The sequence below is a fragment of the Homalodisca vitripennis genome, chromosome 8 (assembly GCF_021130785.1).
Source record: "Homalodisca vitripennis isolate AUS2020 chromosome 8, UT_GWSS_2.1, whole genome shotgun sequence".
NCBI lineage: Eukaryota > Metazoa > Arthropoda > Insecta > Hemiptera > Cicadellidae > Homalodisca > Homalodisca vitripennis.
This window is the reverse complement of record NC_060214.1, coordinates 117890100-117914073: the sequence shown is the minus strand read 5'-3', so window position 1 is coordinate 117914073 and position 23974 is coordinate 117890100. Positions and strand designations below refer to the sequence as shown.

At 36.9% G+C, this 23974-nt stretch overlaps 1 protein-coding gene across 1 annotated transcript in view; it reads right to left on the bottom strand.

Annotated features, from left to right (window-relative positions):
• The window catches only part of LOC124367984 (trafficking kinesin-binding protein milt-like), a 143955-nt gene that overhangs the window by 107354 nt on the left and 12627 nt on the right, over positions 1–23974 (bottom strand). The window contains exon 2 of the mRNA XM_046825244.1: positions 22596–22975. Coding sequence (XP_046681200.1) covers positions 22596–22854 — 259 coding nt within the window. The 5' untranslated portion in view covers positions 22855–22975. The remainder of the gene's footprint in view (positions 1–22595; positions 22976–23974) is intronic.

The window sequence follows — 23974 nt, the reverse complement described above, 5'->3', positions numbered from 1 at the left end:
ATTTAGTCATATGGACGAGGAATATAGAGAATATTTAGGCATATGGACGAGGAATATAGAGAATATTTAGGCATATGGGTGAAGAATATAGAGAATATTTAGGCAGACTGGAAAAAAACACGTCAATCTTTGAAACTAAGATTTCGTAACTTTTAATCATTTCTCAAAACAACCAATCATCGATATTCATTACTAAAAACAAAATAAAGAGCAAAAGTGGTTGTTTTTTATTTTAAAAAGCGAAAACAAAGGTCGGAAATACGATTAAGCGACAAAGAAACTTTTGGTCTGTGTGGAAACGTATACGTTTTATTTAATATAGGCTACATTATATAATAACTCAACACATAACTTATATTGCCAAATTTACATTAAACAGCTGTGTCTAAATATTCTAAATATTCTCGATTGAGGGTGTTTGTGAGTTGTGTGGTGTTAGAGTTGAGTCTGAAGCAAATAGTATTATTTTTATATGTGTCTATAGACCACCTAATCAGAGCATTTCTGAAATAAATGATTTTTTTTCTATCGATTCAGCATTGCTTGGAAACCTGTATCCATCTTGACAGATGGATTGTTTTGTCTGGTGATTTCAATATAGATTTTTCCACCATTAGTCAGTCATCTAAAATTTTTATCGATCTGATGAATTCGTTCGGCTTGGTGAGCACAATAGACACTTTCACTCGAGAATTTAATGGTTCCAGTTCACTCATTGACAACATATTTAGCAATATTCCAAAGAATATGTTTTCACCTCAGGTTCTAATTACTGGAATTTCCGATCATCATGCGCAAATTGGAGACATTGCCTCATTTGTTCCTTCAACCCACAATATTATTAAATTTACATTCAAGCGGTGCTTCACCCCGGACGGCATTCGGGTCTTGAGGAGTCTTCTGGAGGGTGAATCATGGCATGAGCTTTTTGGAGCCGCTGATGTTGATGAAATGTTTGACTCAGTTCTTGCAATTTTGTCATTTTATATTGATTGTGTTTTTCCTACAAAAAAGATTAAGTTCGGTACATGGGGCACTCAGATGAGGATTCCTTTGGATGAAGATCTAAAAAAACTTCATAATCGCCTTTTGTTTCTCTACTCGCTGTCTAAGCATCTTGACTCTTCTCATCCTTTGAGAGTTTCTTTTATTCAAACCAAGAAGGAGTTTAGGAATCGCATCCATTCCGCCAAAGCGAAAAAAGTATTGACCTACATCAGCGGGGCTCAGAATAAACAGCGAGCTGCTTGGAATGTGGTTAAGGATCTCATTCCTGATAAGAAAGCTAATGCCTTCACACATATTACGCTTAATGACGAGAATGGCGATCTGATGAACAATCCTAGGATGATTTCAGAGAAATTCAACATCCATTTTGCAGAAATAAGCCAGAGTTTGAGAGATTCTGAGGGTAATTCTTCATTTGTTCCTCCAAGATCATTGTCTTCATCAAGTATGAGTTCCTCTATATTTTTTGCTCCAACTGATAAGAATGAAATCATCTCAGTCGTAAAGTCCTTGAAAACAAACAATTCAGCAGGATTTGATGGAGTTTCATCCAGGATTTTGTTGAGCTGTATAGATATATTGGCTGATCCTCTTGCACAGATTGCGAACTCGTCATTTGAATCTGGGAAGTTCCCATCACACTTGAAGCTCTCAATTGTAAAACCTATATTTAAGAAAAAAGGAAGTCCAAATGAACTTAGCAATTACCGCCCCATTTCGATCCTTTCTACATTTTCAAAAGTTCTTGAAAGGCTTGTGCTGACCAGACTTTCCAATTACCTGTCTGTCAATGGAATTTTACATGACCATCAATATGGCTTTCGTGAGGGGTTGTCTACAGTCAATGCAATTTTTAGTCTTCTAACTGAGGTATCAAACTCATTGGATAACAGGAATCACGTGTTTGGCCTATTTTTAGATCTTACGAAGGCTTTCGACGTTGTGGATCACGGGTTGTTGCTCAGAAAACTTGAAAACTTGGGTATTAGAGGGAAAGCTTTTGATTGGATTGCTTCTTATCTCCTGAACCGTAGACAGATTGTTGAAATTCCTTTTATTGATGATACAGGGTGCTTAAGAAAACAATTTTCTGAGGAGCGAGAAGTACGCACTGGAGTTCCCCAAGGCTCCGTACTTGGTCCTTTATTATTTTTACTATTCATAAATGACATCCATCGAAGCGTGAAAGAGTCCAAGTTGTTTTTGTTTGCTGATGATACCTCTTTGGTCATCTCTGGTTGCAATCGAGCCGAGCTTGAAATCCAAACCTTTGTTCAGGCCAGTAATTTGCTGCAGTGGTTGGGTGCAAACTCTCTGTTTGTAAATACATCTAAAACCAATTTTCTTGATTTTGGAATTAGAAAGTCTGCTAAAACGTTGATTGAATCTCAAAACATTATGATTGGAGAGTCAGAAATGTGTCCTTCTTTGAATGTTAATTATCTTGGAATTGTTTTGGATGATCAGCTAAACTTTTTTAGTCACATTGATAAAGTCACGAAAAAACTAAGCAGCTGCATATTTTTGATGTATAGACTATCCTGTTTTGCTAGTGAGGAAATTCTTTTGCTTACTTACTATGGCTGTTTTTATCCTCACCATTGCTATGGAGTCTCTATATGGGGATACGAGAGTAAGAAAACTCAATATGTTTTTCGTCTCCAGAAAAGAGCTATACGGATTATTTTCAAGTTGAGTCGTTCCCAGTCTTGTAGAGGTTTCTTTCGCAGTAATAATATCCTTACGTTCCCATCCATTTATATCCTTCAGTGTCTTTCTTTTTACAAAAAGTATCCCCACCTTTTTTCAGTCAACGTTAATCCAGCCCATAATTACTCCTTAAGAAAAAGAAACAACCTAATCCTACCCTGCCATAAAACATCTTTTTTTGAAAAACAAAGTCTTTACTCCTGCATCCGCCTTTTTAACTCTTTGCCATCCTGCTTGAAAATTGTTGTGGACAATAGAGAATTTCAATATCGTCTGAAAAAATGTCTTATTTCGAGAGAATATTACAGTGTCCGGGAATACGTTGAGGATAATAAATTGTAGATCACTCCTGTTATATTGATTTGGTCTTGTTGTGTTTGATCTGTCAGTAGTGTATACTTTAAGTTGGGATATTATAATTTTCTTGACAAATGCCTATGCATGTTATGTTTTTGGCAATAAATGAATTGATTGATTGATTGATTGATTGTGTGTGTGCGTTCACTTTTCCTGAACCAATAACAAAGTTTGACATTAACGCACAGGAAAAAACTTAAAATGTAAGCGACCTGATTATTTTTTAGACCTATGTTAGAAGCTAACGAAAAACAACTACTTTAAAGACCAACTTAAGTATAAAATACAGCTGTAATTTGTGCAGTATGTTAACAAAATTATTCTGCAAAACAAGTTATAACCCATTTGGGAATTTGATACGATAAAGAAGAAACGTTTAGCAAACCATTTCCATTGCTATATGATTACACAATTGTTGCTTGGCTTCCTTTGGTTGGAAACTGTATTTTTAAACATTTTTTCCATCTTAGGTGCTTATCAAGTTCTTACAAATATAATATATATGATGGATATAGGTTGATTTTTTTAAATCACCGTTTTTATTGGATATAAATTAATTTTTAAAGGGAATGGATTTGTGGTAGATACAAAGTAGGTTATTTAAAGAAGTGAAAATGGACCAAAATAGTTGAACGCCGATGAGCAGAATCTTACGAAATAGGTACCAACTATGTGCAATTATCCGGCAAGAACAACAAAGAACAAACAAAGAAACAAAGAACTGCAAGAAATATCACTCAACCAAGGTCAAAAACTGGAACTGTATTAGTAATACTAAGTAAACGTTTGTCACCAGACAAACGACGCTCCTTGACAGGGCCAGCCAAGCGTACGCGACAGGGGCGTATCTAACGGGGGTTCAGGGGGCCATTCAGCACACTATAAATGTAACAATGTGCAACACCACCACATGAAGTAGAAGTAAACGAGAATCTGAAGATAACGAAAGATAATATATACAGTACAAAATTAATGGTAATGTATCGTAAACAGGTGGGACTAAGTATTAACTTTAATTGTATTACTTACACAGAAGATATAAACATTCATAAGAACGAGATGTGTTTAAGTCAGGGAAATTATCAAAGTTAGTTTCAAGGTTCGACGCTAGGGCTGCGCCACGGAACTTTGATTGTTGCCTTTGAAATATTGCCTACCTGAGCTTCTCACTCCACAGATGGCAGCACTAGCGTTCACTTTGTGCCTCAATTTCTAGCGTCGGCTGAGTTATCTCTTGTGTAACTAATACAATCCAAGGAGATACAACCCCTTTGACTAGATACCGATGAATACAAGATCTATTCCGCATGAATACAAAACTCGCTGTGTGCATGGTACGGAGTCATTACTTCCTGACTTGAAAAACAAATGCCTTGTGCTAGAATAAAAATTATCCAATACCAAGTGAACTCTATTAAAGAGATGAACAGCTTTCGCATCCTGATATCGTTTCTTTGATTCTACAGTAAGAAGACGTTGATAAATAATTACCGAGACAGTTTAAGATCCACCTTTCTCTCGTTATTATATTTCCATCTCTTCTTGTTGAACAAAGAAACGCCCAGAACAAACCAATCTGAAGATTAACCAAGTCAATTTAAAAGGCGCAATTCGTTATGGCCGAGCGGTCGGCGAGTTTTCTAATTTATTCACCACTTCAGCCGTGTCCATTTTATGATTAACGAGGACGTCCCGTGGACAGTTTTATTGAGTGCAATTTACATTATTTTCGTACTCTTCACCAACGGTATTATTTTAAATGACTATTGCCAGGTTTCCAGGCATTTGCCATCTTTATGAGTTAAAATAACAAAACTCAACGTTTCGTGTTTATTTTCCTGAATGCTTAAATTAACATTTCTGTAATTTACACCTGAAGAAGGTAGCGGATACCAGGTCTCGAAACGTGTCGTGTAATTTTCAGGACATGTTCAGTTCAGCAAACAAGCAGGGCAGTGGATAGGAATATTTTTATTTCAGCGACTTCCGAATCAGTGATGGACATTCACGATAGCCACGACCGTAAAAAAACGTCAAAGTTTGCCTGCACGTGCAAAAATATTCCTTGCAAACATGTAAAGAGCTGTTTTTATTTTTTCTACTAGAAAATATGTTGAAGGATCTGACACTTGAAGAAGGACACAGATACCAGTTTTCGAAACGTTGTACATCAGCGGTGGTAAATTTCTCTGATCACGTTAGTCTTTTTCGTCCTCCATGTTCCCCAATAGACACGTTTAATAAAGAACATTCGGATCTGTGTTACTGTTGCAGGAGGTATCACAAAACCTTCTACAACCATTCATTTCAGTCCACGTGGTCCCCTAGATGCCATAAGTGAAATAAGGATAGATGAGTGAAATGATGTCACATTTCTCAGCACGGCGTCTACTCTGTACACAATATGTACGATAACCGATAAACACAGACATCCGGGCCGATGACAGCCAGTGCAGTGTTGCCACATTGTGCATCAAGTGAAAAGTTAACTCGAACAGGGTATAGTCAAGGATGACTCATCATTCTACATAATTGAAACCCATCGCGTAATGATCAACACGACCTGCTGAAAGCGTACAACGATAAAAACACATTAGAAATACAGCAAAACATCCACAATCGTGGCTAATGAATATGACTGGTAATTGTTCGACAGCGGTAGACAATAGGGTTGCATAACTACATTCTTCTAGACAGTCTTGTCAGTAGGCGGTCTACACCTCATGAATGTGAATGGCGAGGATTGCTTTGTCTCCATCATTCATTGTCAGACATTCCCCACTGGAACACCTGCACATTCACTCTCGACAGAATGCGGCTGATTGCCTCGATATTCATGCCCGACGGAAATTCTTTTTGGGCCACTGACCACAAACCTCATCCTGTACTCACCAGGGTAAGGTGTGGGTTAAAATTGGGCTCGAGACAATATCTATGTAATGGTAGTGCTTCCGTTACCGCCTATGTTCAGTTGGATATCCTGGCATTGGTAACACTCACGGAAGTTTTACGGAACGTAGTTGTAGTGTCACCAGTCATTGTGTGACTAAACTTGTTTCTAGTAAGACCCCATTTATATGTGGTACACACAGGAAAACAAAACATATTCATTTTTTTTTTTTATGGTTCAAATTTTTTTTAGTTATAAAAAAAGCTTACGAATTAAGGACGAGATTTAACATTGCGCTTATGGAGAAAAACAAGGGTTTGTTTCGTCGGCTCTTAATTAAAGCTTGCCCCGAATACAAAAGAAAAAAATGAACATTATTTTTTAAACAATTGAAAATTTTCAACCAACAAAACGGTCAATTGGTTTCAAAAAAAGTTTTACAAACAATTATTTCCTAGTGCATTAGTACATTAGACCTGTAGATTAGTGATATGTTTGTTTATCACACTGGTGTCAAACTACGTTTGAGCGCCGAATTTTCACACACTAACTAATATTCATTTAATCTTAGCCTGGAACAGTGATGAACAACTGTTCGTGCCTGAATGTCAGATCATCCACTTGTTAACATTTTCAAAACAACAATTTCCCGGTGTTGGCTTCTAGAAACCAAAAATCTTGATAATATTAACAATTAGTTACGTGTTGCATAAACGATCGTAAGGGGTATTTTGGGGGTAAGTCAAAATTTTTAAATAGGAACTCCTAGCAAGTGACAGTTACTGTGTCAGAAGGGTCTTAATGTATCTCTCATACTAACTGGTGAACAATAAGAGATTGTAAACCAGCTATTGATATTCCCAGGGTTTCATAATGGGCTTCAGTCAGACAAAACCAAACGTAATAAATGCAATGTCAATCATGGTTATTGATGTCTGGTGATTCTTGTAATAACTTGTTTTATGATTTTGTGTTTTACGTTCTCAAAATAACTATTCAGTGAATGTTTTATCTGTCTTACAAGACCTTTAAATGTAATTTAAACTGTAGGTGTGTGTGGGGGGGGGGGGTTTGTGTGCGTTTTTATAACAGAAAAGTCAAACTTTTATTGGCCACCAAATTCGATAAGAATTACATTAGAGACCTCTAGTTTGCGCCATTATTCTTCTTTTCATAATACCTTTAAAATAAGGTGTCACTTGCTAGGGGTTCCTATTTAAAAATTTTGACTTGCCCCAAAATACCCCTTTGGGGGGTAGTCAATAATTTTCAAACGTAAAAACCTTTTTAGTTGGTTATATAAACAACCCCTAAAGTAAATCACTCCATCTCTATCCATAAAAAACTTGATGGGGAGGTGAGACTTGGCACCCGGTATTACAATGACGCTTGCAATACAATGCTTAATGTCTGCAATAAAAATTAGGTATCAATTTATAATATCGTGACCATGGAAAGGTATGTTCATTTTTTCCCCCTGAAAACTACAATTTTTCCTGAAAACAATAGTGAAAAAAAAATTCGTCGGCAACGAAAATCAAAGGAGTTACGATTTTTTTAAATTCTCTGAAAACTGTTTTTGACAGTACCTCTGGCAACACTATCCGTATTTGACAGTTTGGTATTACTCCGCGGCTCTCTCAAATAAAGAAGAGACGCCATTTTGAACTATTTTGTTCCTCCGTGTCTATTCTTAACCTCCTAGTTCAGTAGTGGTAATGGCACACCTTTGTGTTGGATGTTCGTTATCTTACGTGGAAGCAATTCCCCACCTGAACATTAAGGTAAGTGATAAGTTACTGAAATGATAGTGACTAGTACGTTAATCCTGTTAACGATGCCTGCCCGCTGCGCAGTGCTGCGCACTGCTTGCTCTTTTAGCTTGCAAAAGTCGAATCCCAGATCACGTGATGCCCCTGCTCCTTAACGCAATAATGCCCGAAAGGCATTAATATAATACAATAATATTCTTTCCCCCCAGTTTATATGCACCTGTGATAATCATACTAGGCTATAAATGCCCAACCCATGAAAAAAGTCCATTTTCCATGGTCACGGTATTGTAAATAAATACCAAAAATTATTATTATTATTAAATACTGACTAATTCGGTTTGAGTTAAGCCTCTTAAAGTTTTGTGCCGCACTTTAGTTAAGATGATATATAATGAGGTATTAACAATTAAACTGAGAAACCACTTGTTCACATTCAATTCTCACTCATTTCACATACATTGCTGTACTACATTGCGTTAAATTTGTTGAAATCGTCAACTTTTTACAGTCAAAACTCAAGCGGCAATTAAACAAAATTTGGCGGACGTACAATAAAATTGTCACCAGTCACTCCTGGCCGACAATAAAGGTCAGACTAGACAATGCACGATTATACAACAATAATTGTGGCACATTATCATTATTGTGGCAACATGTCATTACCGCGTGAGCTCTTTGTGCCGCTCAACCATTTACACCGGTTATTGTAATAATCCTTACGTTGTAATCTACGTTTCTAATACATTATCAGTTATGTATGTCAATGAAGTCAATATTTTTTAAATATTAGTTGTTACTTTTTTTCGATGCTTTCAATTTTTTTTAGCATTTACGGTATACGGTTAGTTTAAATTACTGTACTATTTTACACAATTTTTAATTATATTCTGGAATAATATGTATAACCCTTTCCCTACAAGCAGATAAACATTATCCTTGTAAAAATAGTATTATTACTTTATTTACAATTCCTGTGTTTCTTAGAATAAGGCAACTTTTGATTTTAATCCGTCATTCAAAATCAAAGTATACAAGTAAAATGGAAGTAAAACTTGAAACTAAATAACAAATTTTTTAATTACACCTAAGGATGTTTGATAAAATTTTTATTTTATTTTAACTCAATATTCCAGCACATGAAATTGTATCCCTAATTATTATGTAACATGAAGACAGTTAAACTACCCGAAGTGTTTTTCCTTGTTAAACCCCAAACCACTTTGTCCCTTACTTGTAATTTCACTTATATATCTAAATTTATTGATACAACTTAAAAATTCAAATGTTTACAGATTAAAAAAAAATTTTTATACAATATTAAAACTTTATACAATTTGAAAACGTACAGTTTTTAACAGCTCGTGCTGATTTTGGAAAATTTAAATACCTTACGATTCGTATACACCGTACCCGGTAAACTTGCTATTTTGAACAACTTTAAGACCAAAAATAAGGTAGAAAATGTACTTATCAGTTTAACATTGTTCGAATGGTGCAAAACTAAAAATGGCTGCCAGTTCCTGAGTTCCAACCTAAAGTGTAGCCATTTAAAATGACTCGTACTTGAATTCGAACATTTAAGTAGGTCAGGATGGATGACCAGAGACGTGTATTGTAATAAGTTATGATGTAAAGGTCGGAGGGCCAAATCTAATCAAGCGGATCAGCGGGTCAGCCTTAGAAGTGCTGATCAGTGAAAAGTGTACAGGGTGTCCCATTACTGTTATGGGGTATCTGACAGGAGGAGCAGAACGATCATTTCACAAAAGTAACAAAACAAATTAGTTTTTTTCATATCCCTGAACGACAGCCATTTTGAAAGCTTATACTTAAAAAAAGAGTACATAGACTTCGGTCTAAAATACTCGTAGTGTCGAAGATTATAACACTATCTTACATTTGTTCTGTAGAATCACAACAGAGAAACACACTTAAAAAGTATACGTCCGCCATCTTGAGAGTTTTAATTTAATCTAAGCAGCTAACACAACCCAAACGTAAAGTATAAATTTCCTTAGTATTACATACGGTATATTATAATAACACAATCGCAAGGTTATCTATTCACTTCTTGATTACTAAATTTAAAATTAGTTAAATAATGTAACCTTGCTGTACGCTCTGTAGTAGATTTAAGCTTTTTGGAATACACGTTCATCAATAATTTTAAAGTCAGGCGTGAAAGACACAATGGTGGTAGCTTTGAAATTAATCAAGTGGAAGCAAAGTTTTAAAAGTCTAAGAGCTGTTAGTAGAAGTGCATTTTCCGCCACACGATCCATTAAAAGTTAGCGATGGTTGGTGTTGTTGAAATGTGAATGGTAAAATCCCGGGTGGGAATGGATATTGTGTGGTACGTACTCTCTCGGGATGCAGCTGGTGGATTTCACGAACTCTACATTTCCTTGATCTTGATACAGTCCAACATTACAATGTTTGTATAAAATATTAATAAATAACAATAGCTAACAAAGATTGTTAGCGAAGCAAATAAATGTTGGGCCCATATTCAAATAATATCGAGGGACTGGTGCAAGTTATAAAAGCCTTTCTGACTAGATAACGCCTTAATTTTGCCCTAACACGTAAAGGGGCAAATTATTTATTTTTTTTTTTATTTTAAGAGGAAAAGAGTTAAATGACAGACCTAAAAAGTTGAAAGAGGTTTCGACAAAAAACTAAACATATATACGTCATGTAAAGCGGTTTTGTAATAAGACAAAATACAACGTTAGGGTTAAAAGAATGTATTAAAGAAAATCCTCATAATTGCCGTTTGTTGACCTCAAGTGAAACTTTCATAGGCAACTATAGACGAACTTTCAAAAACTCAATGAATTATGTAAACTAATGTTAAATTTGTTGATTTTATTATTATTGACCGTTTTACAAAAAATGCGTTAACCTTTCCGACAAAACCCACATCGAGTGAATTTTTTCAGTAGTCGTAATTAACTCTATTTAACCAATTTTCAACGACTACTAACTGTTCTTATTTTTGAGAGGTGTACATAGTTAATAAAGAAGGTACATTTTATATTCGGCACAAACAAAAGTGTTACCACCCGCTATGGATTTTCGAACATCGTAACAATTTCGTTTTAAAGGCCGGAATATAAAATTATCCAAAACCCATTTTCCGTACCCAGTTTTTTGGGATTGGTTTCAAATTAGGACTGGATGCTGAAGAGATCATAGTTTTGCCACGTGAATCAAATGGAGCAAACCTTTGTGTTAATTTTAAAATTGTAAAAGTCTGTAAATACCGAATGCGGTGTCAACTACTTTATGCATACTTAGCAGTTAACGTTTGCCTGCAGAAATGTATCAGAGGAAGTAATTGCACCAAATATTCAACTTACAATTGTGAAATTTGATTTAGACCCCAAAATACAGACCGATATAAGGCGAGCAGTATGTGACGGAACGCGTTTTTAGGATCTGCCCAGTGTAGATAAGAGGGTGCTGTCAATAACGTGGGTTTACGAAAAGTAGGGCGATCTTGTGTGCCAACACCGGGTGCCAATATTGAGCACAGGGACTTGAAGCGCTCGATCCCCCATCGCCCTCTACTTCTCTACACCTCCCCGCGATACCTTCACACACCGTATTATAACGCAAACTAGCTGCAATAACAGCCATATTGTTATTGACTTTGGTTTACCGAGTCAATAACGGTTGAAATCAGCTGCAGGAGGCCATTTACTTTCACCAACAGCGCACGTGACTTCAAGGTCGACGGGGTGACCTTGAATCCCCGGGAAGGTCAAGGTTCTTCAGAGCACGAATATCGAGCAAAGTATGAATTTTCAAAGAATTGTATGTACAAAACAGCCAATCAGTCCGTGCATACAATACCTATCTCATGGAGGTCTCAGCCGCGGATTCTTAGATCTATATCCTCTGATGATACTTCGTAACTGCACAAACTCTATTAAAACAAGTCAGCCATGAGTCTGACTTGATGGAAGACTTTTCTATGACGTAAACTGCAACCAGCTCAAGAATCTTCCACCAGACCATCTATGATAGGAATGTCATCTGCACAGCCTTGGCGTTACCTGTTTCCAGACAACTTTGGCATACTGAATGTGGCACGAAACAAGTTTGTATTTGCAATACGAAAGGCCCGAATAATAGATCGAAGTCCTTCCTAGCTTTTTCCAAGACAGCTTAGAACATAAAACCGAGATTGAACACTACGAGTATATGCTTTTTCTAGAATCTCTACTACTGTTTTGCTTCGGTCCATAGGTATGTAATTGACTTTTGCTCACTTTAAAACAGAATTAATAACTGGTTCGAAAACTCTCAGTGGTCTGTGACTGCGACGATCAGTAGATTATACAAACATCATTAACACCGAACGTGGTTTACACCGTTCAACCATTAATTAAGTCATCGAATAAACATCAAGAAAACTAAGGTCCCAAACTGGAGCCTTGAGGTACTCCCAAAAGAGCAACAATATTCGCAGATGTAAACGTACCGATTCTAAATCCAAAACGATGCTGGTACACTAGACCCTAGAGGCCTCCGTATTTTCTGAAGATAAGAATGTGGGAGGGAGGAGAAAGAAATGACAAGAACTAGTCACAAACGCCTCCACGTATAAACACCAGTTACGGCACTGGCTGCTGCATAACTCTTGCAGGAAGTGACTCATCAGTGGACGGACAGAGAAGTATTTAAACCCCCTGCACCCGGCAGTCGAGTCAGGTCCGCCGTCGCCGCCGAGGCACGTGTCCATGAAGCCAGCCAGCGTTAGAAAGTGATTCAACCGGTTCTTTCGTAGGCTCAGTCAACGTACTGTCTACGCTGCAGCTACGCGCTGCCCGAGCCAGCTGCTAGAGGTAAACAACCGGTCCGGCAAGCGTAGCTGTCTCTGATGTAAACTGTTATTGAAAGGGTTCTTTGTTCTGGAGTCCACTGTATCAGCGACGCAGTTAATCTCTCTGAACTGCACTGGAGACCCTTGAACATCGCACTACTTGAAGACACTTTGTCTTTCACCCCTCCCTCCAAATCTATTCTAACTCCGTCACCTCTCCCTTTTTGGCCGTGACTACGCTTACAGTGTTCAATCTAAGTGTCCAGCCAGGGGCAAAATTACAACAGCTAAAGTATAAATAAAGAAAGATGTCTGCCATCAAAGGTATCGCTTAACAAAAACGTACGTGAGACACAGCTAATAGTAAAAGGAGGGGCCAATGTTCCATAAAGGATCCTAACCTCCACCCAGGTAGCCTATACACAACAAATTAACCCTTATAGGGAGGTCTTTCCCAATACCTGTGAGGAAAGAGCCGTTCTGATTTTCCACAAAATATATTCTGGCATAGATCCAAGCCTCGCTAATTATCAAGCCAATTAGCCAACACATTCCCCAAAAGAAATCAATATATATTATTTTATAATTTTACATTTTAGGTCTATTTTTAAGATCAAACAAAACCTTCCTAAGTTTAATATAAATATAAGCTGTAAAGGTTATTAATGAGTTATATATTACGCGGAAGCACAATTTACCTTGTTTACCAAGAATTCGGGTCGAGCCAATTTCTTATCTTATCTACTAATTCTGACGGCCAGCAGTCGTAAGAAGGGGAAGGAGGAAAAACCTCCTTGGAAGTAGGACCTATTACGCAACAGAATAACATTCTAGAGGGTCCGATCACAAATACCTAAGATAACAATCCTAAGGAAATACTCGAAAGGTGTGGTGGATTAATAAAAAAAAAACTCCATTCTTCATCAAAATAATCATGGTAGCCAAATATTCAATTATTAAGTACCTATCCAATCGTTAATTTGCATTAATAAGAAATTCGCATCATTAGGTGAAAAAATAAATAACACAAAGTTAATTCATTCAAGTGGTTGGTGAATTATAGTTTTATCTCATTTTTGTCTTTCTGGGAATGACAAGATATGTTTGGGCATTTGCAATTATCATGATCAGAGCATGGTCTCAATCTACCAAATACCCAATATCGCGATGCTTGATTACACCAATTAAGCACAAATAAGCCAATTGACAATTCCGATATTTATTGTCAATTGCATAAACTCCATATCAATTGTCCACAACAAAGTGCCACTTGAACAATCATGTACTGATCTGTTAATCCAAGAATTACACCGTTGATCACGTGCTTTTTGTATTGTTGGTGGATCATTACAACATCTTGGATCACTATAGCTCGTGATCTCCCACGACCTTATCGAGTTTATAGAATGTTTTTATCAGTTATAGAAATCGTCTGTTCTAGACCATCAATGACTTCGTGATGAGGAACACTCTTTAATCTTATCTTATCAGAAAGTCTGACATCGAGGAATGAGGGATCTTACTGTTATCGAGTGTTCAACGAATTTGAGTTTATGGAATTGATGGTTGTACTGACTATCTATTAAGAACGTTGCTATGAGGAATATTCGGTGATCTTGTCATATCAAAAGGTCTGACACAGAGTACTGATAAGAGATTTAACTGTTCTCAAAGGTTTAAAGAATTGGTCGAGTTTATAGAATACAGAATTGATGTTTGTTCTGACCATCTATTGACAACGTTGTTATGAGCAGTATTCGGTGATCTTATCTTATCAGAAGGTCTGATATAGAGGACTGATAGAGATCTAACTGTTCTCGAGGGTTCAACGAATTTTCGAGTTTTTAGAATCGATGGTTTACAGACTGTCTACTAACAACGTTGTTATAAGGAATATTCCAAGGACTGATAGAGAGATCAAACTGTTCTCGAGGGTTCAACGAATTTTCGAGTTTTTAGAATCGATGGTTTACAGACTGTCTACTAACAACGTTGTTATAAGGATTATTCCAAGGACTGATAGAGAGATCAAACTGTTCTCGAGGGTTTTACGAATTTGTCGAGTTTATAGAATGTTTTTATTGATGGTCGAATCTGTCTGCTGTAAGCTGTCCATTAACAACGTTGTCATGAGCAATATTCAGTGATCTTATCTTATCAGAAGGTTTGCCATCGAGGACTGATAGAGATCTAACTGACTTCTTGGGTTCAACGACTTGCCGTGGCCCAACAGAAAGTCAAGTAATCTCCAGGGCAAAAGTCCAACTCGCATGTTCAACCTCATTATCGAGCAACACGACATCGGATATCTCTCACAGCATCTCGCTTGGCCGCTCTTGGTTCCTTGGGCAAAATATTACATGGATGACTCACGACTTTGCGTGTTTGTTCCGTATCCCATGTGAGAGCAGACACATTTTGAAATTGTTGTAACAAAGTTTTCTGGTTGTAGGTTCTGTGCAACGTTGATAAGTAAAGTACGTGGCAACATTTGAACGTGTATTTATTTGTATTCTGTTCAAAAATCTGTTTGGATATGTAAACAAAATGCGACTGCGATGCGAGCCGTGTAATGTAGGCTAAACTCTTCCAAGAATGCGTTTGCTCCAGATATATGGAATGGTGAAATTTTCAGACCGTGACGTGCAATGATAATGCTACCTGAGGAAGAGATCAGATTGCAGATCTCGAAATGTACTATAAGCGATTTCTTGTTTCACTGAAAGATGGCAAATACCCGGAAAAATCCTGTTCCTTTCACTTGATCACGCGATGGTAGGTGTTTGAATGCGAATCCTGGGCGACTCAGCTGTTTCAGGATTGGGCTTTTATAATTCAGTGAAAAGGATAATACTACTAGACTTACAACAACTCATAAAAAGCTTTTACGTTTCTAGACGTAAGGTACAGGGTGTAGAGTAAGTCCTGACACGCCTGGATATATTCCAAACGGATTGAGATATCAATGTACAACCTTCACCATACTTATTAAATTACTGTTTTGGAGTGTTTGGAGGGTATAACAAAATTTCACCCCTCTTTTTAAAGGGGGGTAGAAGGGAGTAACTTTAACTTTTCAAATCGCAACCACTATCTTGTAAAACTGTATTCAATAGAAACTAAGAAAACACCTCTAGTCGGTTTCTAGCAAAAGTTATGGGACAAATAACTAAAAAATAATAATAATCTGTTGGGACAATGCCAATGTCTTCCGCATATCAACACAATCCAAGCGTGATATTTTTAAGTAAAGCTTTGAGATGCTCTTTGAATCCTGTAAGAAATGTTTTTATTTAAATAGAAATTTAGTTTATTTTATGATGCCTCTGAAAAACCCAATAAACATTAAATTGAAACTATCTCCAACTTTTTGTATATGTTTTTAACACTAAAAACATACCAATCCTTAACTAACAATAATGCGTATATTTTATGTCAAAATGGTCACTTTTTAGTTGTTTCGCCGTTGAAATCAAGAAATACACATTCCTTTTTGCATTTTGCTAGGATCCACGACATTGCCACCAGACGCACCCAACTACACGTCCGCACACACCTGAGATGGAGAGACACCGACTGTAATACCAGTTATCACATGTTTGTCCTTAAACAAAACTGCTCACAGCGGTAAAACCATCTTAATAGGATTTTTTTTATTTAATACAGTCTTGTAGTGGTCTCTCGAGAGAAAGAAGAATCGCACGTAATGTCTCCACATGACGTTGTACAAATAGCCTGAAATTGCTTCCGTGCTCAGCCCACACAATATGTGGCCTCTTATGGTCCCCAGGAGCACGTTCAACTAACCGTGGCCATATAAGTACTCCAGGACGATTAAGGAGACACGAAAGGAAGTGTTACACAACCCGGCGAGCTAGGAACCTAATGGCGCTGAGGAACTGGTCTAGGTGGGTATGGATCAGCGACCATTGAACTCGACCTGGATTACAAAGTGCAGGTCACCTCACCTGGGTCAACATTACAGACTCCACGAGTGATATGTGGACGAGGAATATAGAGAATATTTAGTCATATGGACGAGGAATATAGAGAATATTTAGGCATATGGGTGAGGAATATAGAGCATATTTAGTCATATGGGTGAGGAATATAGAGAATATTTAGGCATATGGACGAGGAATATAGAGAATATTTAGGCATATGGGTGAGGAATATAGAGCATATTTAGTCATATGGGTGAGGAATATAGAGAATATTTAGGCATATAGGTGAGGAATATAGAGAATATTTAGTCATATGGACTAGGAATATAGAGAATATTTAGTCATATGGACGAGGAATATAGAGAATATTTAGGCATATGGACGAGGAATATAGAGAATATTTAGGCATATGGGTGAAGAATATAGAGAATATTTAGGCAGACTGGAAAAAACACGTCAATCTTTGAAACTAAGATTTCGTAACTTTTAATCATTTCTCAAAACAACCAATCATCGATATTCATTACTAAAAACAAAATAAAGAGCAAAAGTGGTTGTTTTTATTTTAAAAAGCGAAAACAAAGGTCGGAAATACGATTAAGCGACAAAGAAACTTTTGGTCTGTGTGGAAACGTATACGTTTTATTTAATATAGGCTACATTATATAATAACTCAACACATAACTTATATTGCCAAATTTACATTAAACAGCTGTGTCTAAATATTCTAAATATTCTCGATTGAGGGTGTTTGTGAGTTGTGTGGTGTTAGAGTTGAGTCTGAAGCAAATAGTATTATTTTTATATGTGTCTATAGACCACCTAATCAGAGCATTTCTGAAATAAATGATTTTTTTTCTATCGATTCAGCATTGCTTGGAAACCTGTATCCATCTTGACAGATGGATTGTTTTGTCTGGTGATTTCAATATAGATTTTTCCACCATTAGTCAGTCATCTAAAATTTTTATCGATCTGATGAATTCGTTCGGCTTGGTGAGCACAATAGACACTTTCACTCGAGAATTTAATGGTTCCAGTTCACTCATTGACAACATATTTAGCAATATTCCAAAGAATATGTTTTCACCTCAGGTTCTAATTACTGGAATTTCCGATCATCATGCGCAAATTGGAGACATTGCCTCATTTGTTCCTTCAACCCACAATATTATTAAATTTACATTCAAGCGGTGCTTCACCCCGGACGGCATTCGGGTCTTGAGGAGTCTTCTGGAGGGTGAATCATGGCATGAGCTTTTTGGAGCCGCTGATGTTGATGAAATGTTTGACTCAGTTCTTGCAATTTTGTCATTTTATATTGATTGTGTTTTTCCTACAAAAAAGATTAAGTTCGGTACATGGGGCACTCAGATGAGGATTCCTTTGGATGAAGATCTAAAAAAACTTCATAATCGCCTTTTGTTTCTCTACTCGCTGTCTAAGCATCTTGACTCTTCTCATCCTTTGAGAGTTTCTTTTATTCAAACCAAGAAGGAGTTTAGGAATCGCATCCATTCCGCCAAAGCGAAAAAAGTATTGACCTACATCAGCGGGGCTCAGAATAAACAGCGAGCTGCTTGGAATGTGGTTAAGGATCTCATTCCTGATAAGAAAGCTAATGCCTTCACACATATTACGCTTAATGACGAGAATGGCGATCTGATGAACAATCCTAGGATGATTTCAGAGAAATTCAACATCCATTTTGCAGAAATAAGCCAGAGTTTGAGAGATTCTGAGGGTAATTCTTCATTTGTTCCTCCAAGATCATTGTCTTCATCAAGTATGAGTTCCTCTATATTTTTTGCTCCAACTGATAAGAATGAAATCATCTCAGTCGTAAAGTCCTTGAAAACAAACAATTCAGCAGGATTTGATGGAGTTTCATCCAGGATTTTGTTGAGCTGTATAGATATATTGGCTGATCCTCTTGCACAGATTGCGAACTCGTCATTTGAATCTGGGAAGTTCCCATCACACTTGAAGCTCTCAATTGTAAAACCTATATTTAAGAAAAAAGGAAGTCCAAATGAACTTAGCAATTACCGCCCCATTTCGATCCTTTCTACATTTTCAAAAGTTCTTGAAAGGCTTGTGCTGACCAGACTTTCCAATTACCTGTCTGTCAATGGAATTTTACATGACCATCAATATGGCTTTCGTGAGGGGTTGTCTACAGTCAATGCAATTTTTAGTCTTCTAACTGAGGTATCAAACTCATTGGATAACAGGAATCACGTGTTTGGCCTATTTTTAGATCTTACGAAGGCTTTCGACGTTGTGGATCACGGGTTGTTGCTCAGAAAACTTGAAAACTTGGGTATTAGAGGGAAAGCTTTTGATTGGATTGCTTCTTATCTCCTGAACCGTAGACAGATTGTTGAAATTCCTTTTATTGATGATACAGGGTGCTTAAGAAAACAATTTTCTGAGGAGCGAGAAGTACGCACTGGAGTTCCCCAAGGCTCCGTACTTGGTCCTTTATTATTTTTACTATTCATAAATGACATCCATCGAAGCGTGAAAGAGTCCAAGTTGTTTTTGTTTGCTGATGATACCTCTTTGGTCATCTCTGGTTGCAATCGAGCCGAGCTTGAAATCCAAACCTTTGTTCAGGCCAGTAATTTGCTGCAGTGGTTGGGTGCAAACTCTCTGTTTGTAAATACATCTAAAACCAATTTTCTTGATTTTGGAATTAGAAAGTCTGCTAAAACGTTGATTGAATCTCAAAACATTATGATTGGAGAGTCAGAAATGTGTCCTTCTTTGAATGTTAATTATCTTGGAATTGTTTTGGATGATCAGCTAAACTTTTTTAGTCACATTGATAAAGTCACGAAAAAACTAAGCAGCTGCATATTTTTGATGTATAGACTATCCTGTTTTGCTAGTGAGGAAATTCTTTTGCTTACTTACTATGGCTGTTTTTATCCTCACCATTGCTATGGAGTCTCTATATGGGGATACGAGAGTAAGAAAACTCAATATGTTTTTCGTCTCCAGAAAAGAGCTATACGGATTATTTTCAAGTTGAGTCGTTCCCAGTCTTGTAGAGGTTTCTTTCGCAGTAATAATATCCTTACGTTCCCATCCATTTATATCCTTCAGTGTCTTTCTTTTTACAAAAAGTATCCCCACCTTTTTTCAGTCAACGTTAATCCAGCCCATAATTACTCCTTAAGAAAAAGAAACAACCTAATCCTACCCTGCCATAAAACATCTTTTTTTGAAAAACAAAGTCTTTACTCCTGCATCCGCCTTTTTAACTCTTTGCCATCCTGCTTGAAAATTGTTGTGGACAATAGAGAATTTCAATATCGTCTGAAAAAATGTCTTATTTCGAGAGAATATTACAGTGTCCGGGAATACGTTGAGGATAATAAATTGTAGATCACTCCTGTTATATTGATTTGGTCTTGTTGTGTTTGATCTGTCAGTAGTGTATACTTTAAGTTGGGATATTATAATTTTCTTGACAAATGCCTATGCATGTTATGTTTTTGGCAATAAATGAATTGATTGATTGATTGATTGATTGTGTGTGTGCGTTCACTTTTCCTGAACCAATAACAAAGTTTGACATTAACGCACAGGAAAAAACTTAAAATGTAAGCGACCTGATTATTTTTTAGACCTATGTTAGAAGCTAACGAAAAACAACTACTTTAAAGACCAACTTAAGTATAAAATACAGCTGTAATTTGTGCAGTATGTTAACAAAATTATTCTGCAAAACAAGTTATAACCCATTTGGGAATTTGATACGATAAAGAAGAAACGTTTAGCAAACCATTTCCATTGCTATATGATTACACAATTGTTGCTTGGCTTCCTTTGGTTGGAAACTGTATTTTTAAACATTTTTTCCATCTTAGGTGCTTATCAAGTTCTTACAAATATAATATATATGATGGATATAGGTTGATTTTTTTAAATCACCGTTTTTATTGGATATAAATTAATTTTTAAAGGGAATGGATTTGTGGTAGATACAAAGTAGGTTATTTAAAGAAGTGAAAATGGACCAAAATAGTTGAACGCCGATGAGCAGAATCTTACGAAATAGGTACCAACTATGTGCAATTATCCGGCAAGAACAACAAAGAACAAACAAAGAAACAAAGAACTGCAAGAAATATCACTCAACCAAGGTCAAAAACTGGAACTGTATTAGTAATACTAAGTAAACGTTTGTCACCAGACAAACGACGCTCCTGACAAGTTATTATAGGATTGTCAACTTGTCAAGAATTAAAGAACAAAAGAATCTCGGACATCTACCAACTGTGTGCAATTATTCTTTCAAATCCATAATCAGACAATATTTAACTTTAAACAAAGAACTGTCGGGAATATCACTGAAGCAAGGTCTAAAACTGGAACCGCATTAGTAACACTAAGTCAATGTTTGTCACCATACAATAGATCAATAGTTCAGATAAACAAAAGTAGTTATGATTGTACTGAACAGATGTTATCGCTGCATTCCTAGCCCTACCAGCGTGTGAGTCACTGCACCATTGAGAATGTCTTCGCGTCTTGGGTGTCAGAGAACGTTGTGAAGATTTCCACGTTCCTTTGGCGGTAAAAGAGTGGAATTTCGTGTTCAAAAAACTGTAAGTATCCCTGTAGTTTGACATTCGTCGTTTAAAATAAAATGTAGTAGTCGGTCTTAAGATTGTTTCGTCATCCAAAACAGTTGCCGACACTCTTTATTTAGTTCTAAAAAGTATATGAAGTGTTGAAATAGTGAACACTTTTGTTTTGCTAACTAAAATACAGTGAAACTTGTCAGAAAATGTCCACAAAATATGCAGTTGCGTGATATATCCACGACATAATTCTTACTAAACTAAACGTGACATTCGTTGACAGTACTTGCAACGGAATTCAAAATCTTCCCCTTCGGTTTGAACGTAAAATTGACCTTACTTAAAAAACGAAATAGGGGTTCCTGTTTTAGTTACCCTCGTTAAAAAAAGAAAAATACTGAAACTTCAAATGCTACAAATTTTGAGCAATAACTTTCAACCGCTGCAGAACCACGATGTGAACTGAAGTGAGCTTCCGCTAATGTGGCACGACCAGTACTACACTTACGCTAATGTGATACGACCATTAATACATATCCGCTAATGTGGCACGACCAGTAATACACATCCGCTAGTGTGGCACGACCAGTAATACCATCCGCTAATGTGGCACGACCAGTAATACACTTCCACTAATGTGGCACGACCAGTAATACACATCCGCTAATGTGGCACAACCAGTAATACACATCCGCTAATGTGAAATGACCAGTAATATAAATACGCTAATGAGTCAAGTAGACTAAGCTTTATCGTGATTGGCTAAAGCGTATCCAACTTTTGATCAATTTGACCAACCAGTCGTCAATAGTATACAATGGAATTCGGCTAAACTAAAGTACGATCAAACATATCATACTAATTTCCAAGGATTATAAATGACACCTTATATATAACTTAAGAAAGAAACTAACTTCGGCAACGAAGACAGCATTAAATTGTTAAAAGGAGGTCCATTTGTGATGAGGAAGCCATATTGATATGTATTAGTCATATCGGTAATCGACTGGTCAAACATGAGTGTGAGTGGTTGACTCTTCAGTCACATTTATAGACGGATCCGTATTATTGGCAGTTTCGGTCCAACATCTGTTGACGACTGAATATGGCTCTCCTCAGCAGGGCGATATATTTAGAGAACTGTATTTTGTTAGCAATTTTACCAGTGTGAACCGAAAGCTCCCTAGTAAAAATCCTAAAACAATAAACTGTCCAAATTGAAAGAAAGCGTTACATTGTAACTGACTATAGTGATCACACTTAAATGTCGAGTTCAGTTCTAAGGTATGATGGAATAAAATGTTGTTCGACCTTAAAGAGGTGCAAAATTATCATTCACGTACTTATATAAAATTCAATTAAGCATATTTTAATGAAATCAACGAGTCCAAAAGATGTATCGGTGTACTTATAGTTGCTTTGAAGATTGAGGTTTACACTGGTTGGCGATTTGTTGCTGAAAAACTCATCAAGAAAGAACCCTACCTTTGTTCAGGGCAGGCAGGAACATCCTGACCCTCCCTGGCCCGTGGAGGCCCCCCTTGGCATGGTGGTAGATACAGTCCGACACCTCTCCCTTGGCCTCGTACTCCTCGTGGTAGGCGACCCAGAGCCACTGGTCGAACTCCTCCTGGGCACTCTGTTCCGACGTAGAGTCTTCGCGTTGTCGGGGTCGCACCACGGAGTCGAACATTCGAGCCTCGTAGCATCCCGCTTCCGACAAGCCGCCATCTTGGTCGGTCATGGCGTCATGCTGAGTCTTCCCCCACCACCGCACCGCCTTGCGCAGCTTCTCCACTACTGCCGCGTACGGCACATCTCCACTTTACACACTCACTTTACAGTATTCACTAAGTACTCCTGAACTACACAATACACAACCGGATTGCCATCAGACTTTCTTCCCAATTAAACCTTTCTATATGGCACCAACTGGTAAGGGCGCCCGTATAGAAAGTATAAGCCATTAATATAACGAAATCAAGACTACGCTTGCAAACACACACAATATAATGCTAATTCAACGTTCAAGTGTTGACTCTGCACACTGTATTATAGTAAAGCAAAGAAAAGTAAAGTAAAGATTTCTTATTTTCAAGGTGAAGTTAAAGCTAACAAGCCCTCTCTAACACTATGGCAGTATATGCCAGAGAGTATGTGAGTATGGTATTGTGTTATGGTATTATATTTGTTGGTTTTCTTTTGTAATTAATTGATTTAAATTGGTTTCAACCGTTAGAAATAAAAATTACAATAAAATTAAATTGAAAAATAGACATAAAATAAAAATATTAAAATATACTATTATTAAACAAAAGTGTACACAATGATTGCATACGTTTTCCTTCTGTTAGTACAAAAAACACCCTATCTTCAAGATAATTTCAAAAAGGTGTCTTCAAAAACTAAAAAGAAATGCTTGTTTGACAAATAAAAAGTACAAAACATTAAATTTATACATAAAAAAAATTTAAAATATTAAATACACGTTTACACAATGTGGTCATACGTTTTCCTGCTGTTAGTACAACAAATATCCTATCTCCAAGATAATTTGAAAAGATGTTTTTAAAAAACTAAAAAGACATGCTTGTTTGTCAAGTAAAACACCTGATAGGTCAGGAATGTGACGTTCCCGGCAAAGCTCTTCAGGGAATTGTTACGCTATAAAACTATTTTCAACACGATATAAATACGAACGTACGTACATTTTCGGACAGCAGTGCTCGTAAATTCAAGTAAACCACAATCAAACAATTTTGGTGAAACTTATTTCTCATCACCACTTTCACAACGGTGAGTATCACGAAGGCGACAACGTCGTGAGCCTTCAGGGCACAAACATTTCACGCCGAACATTTCCT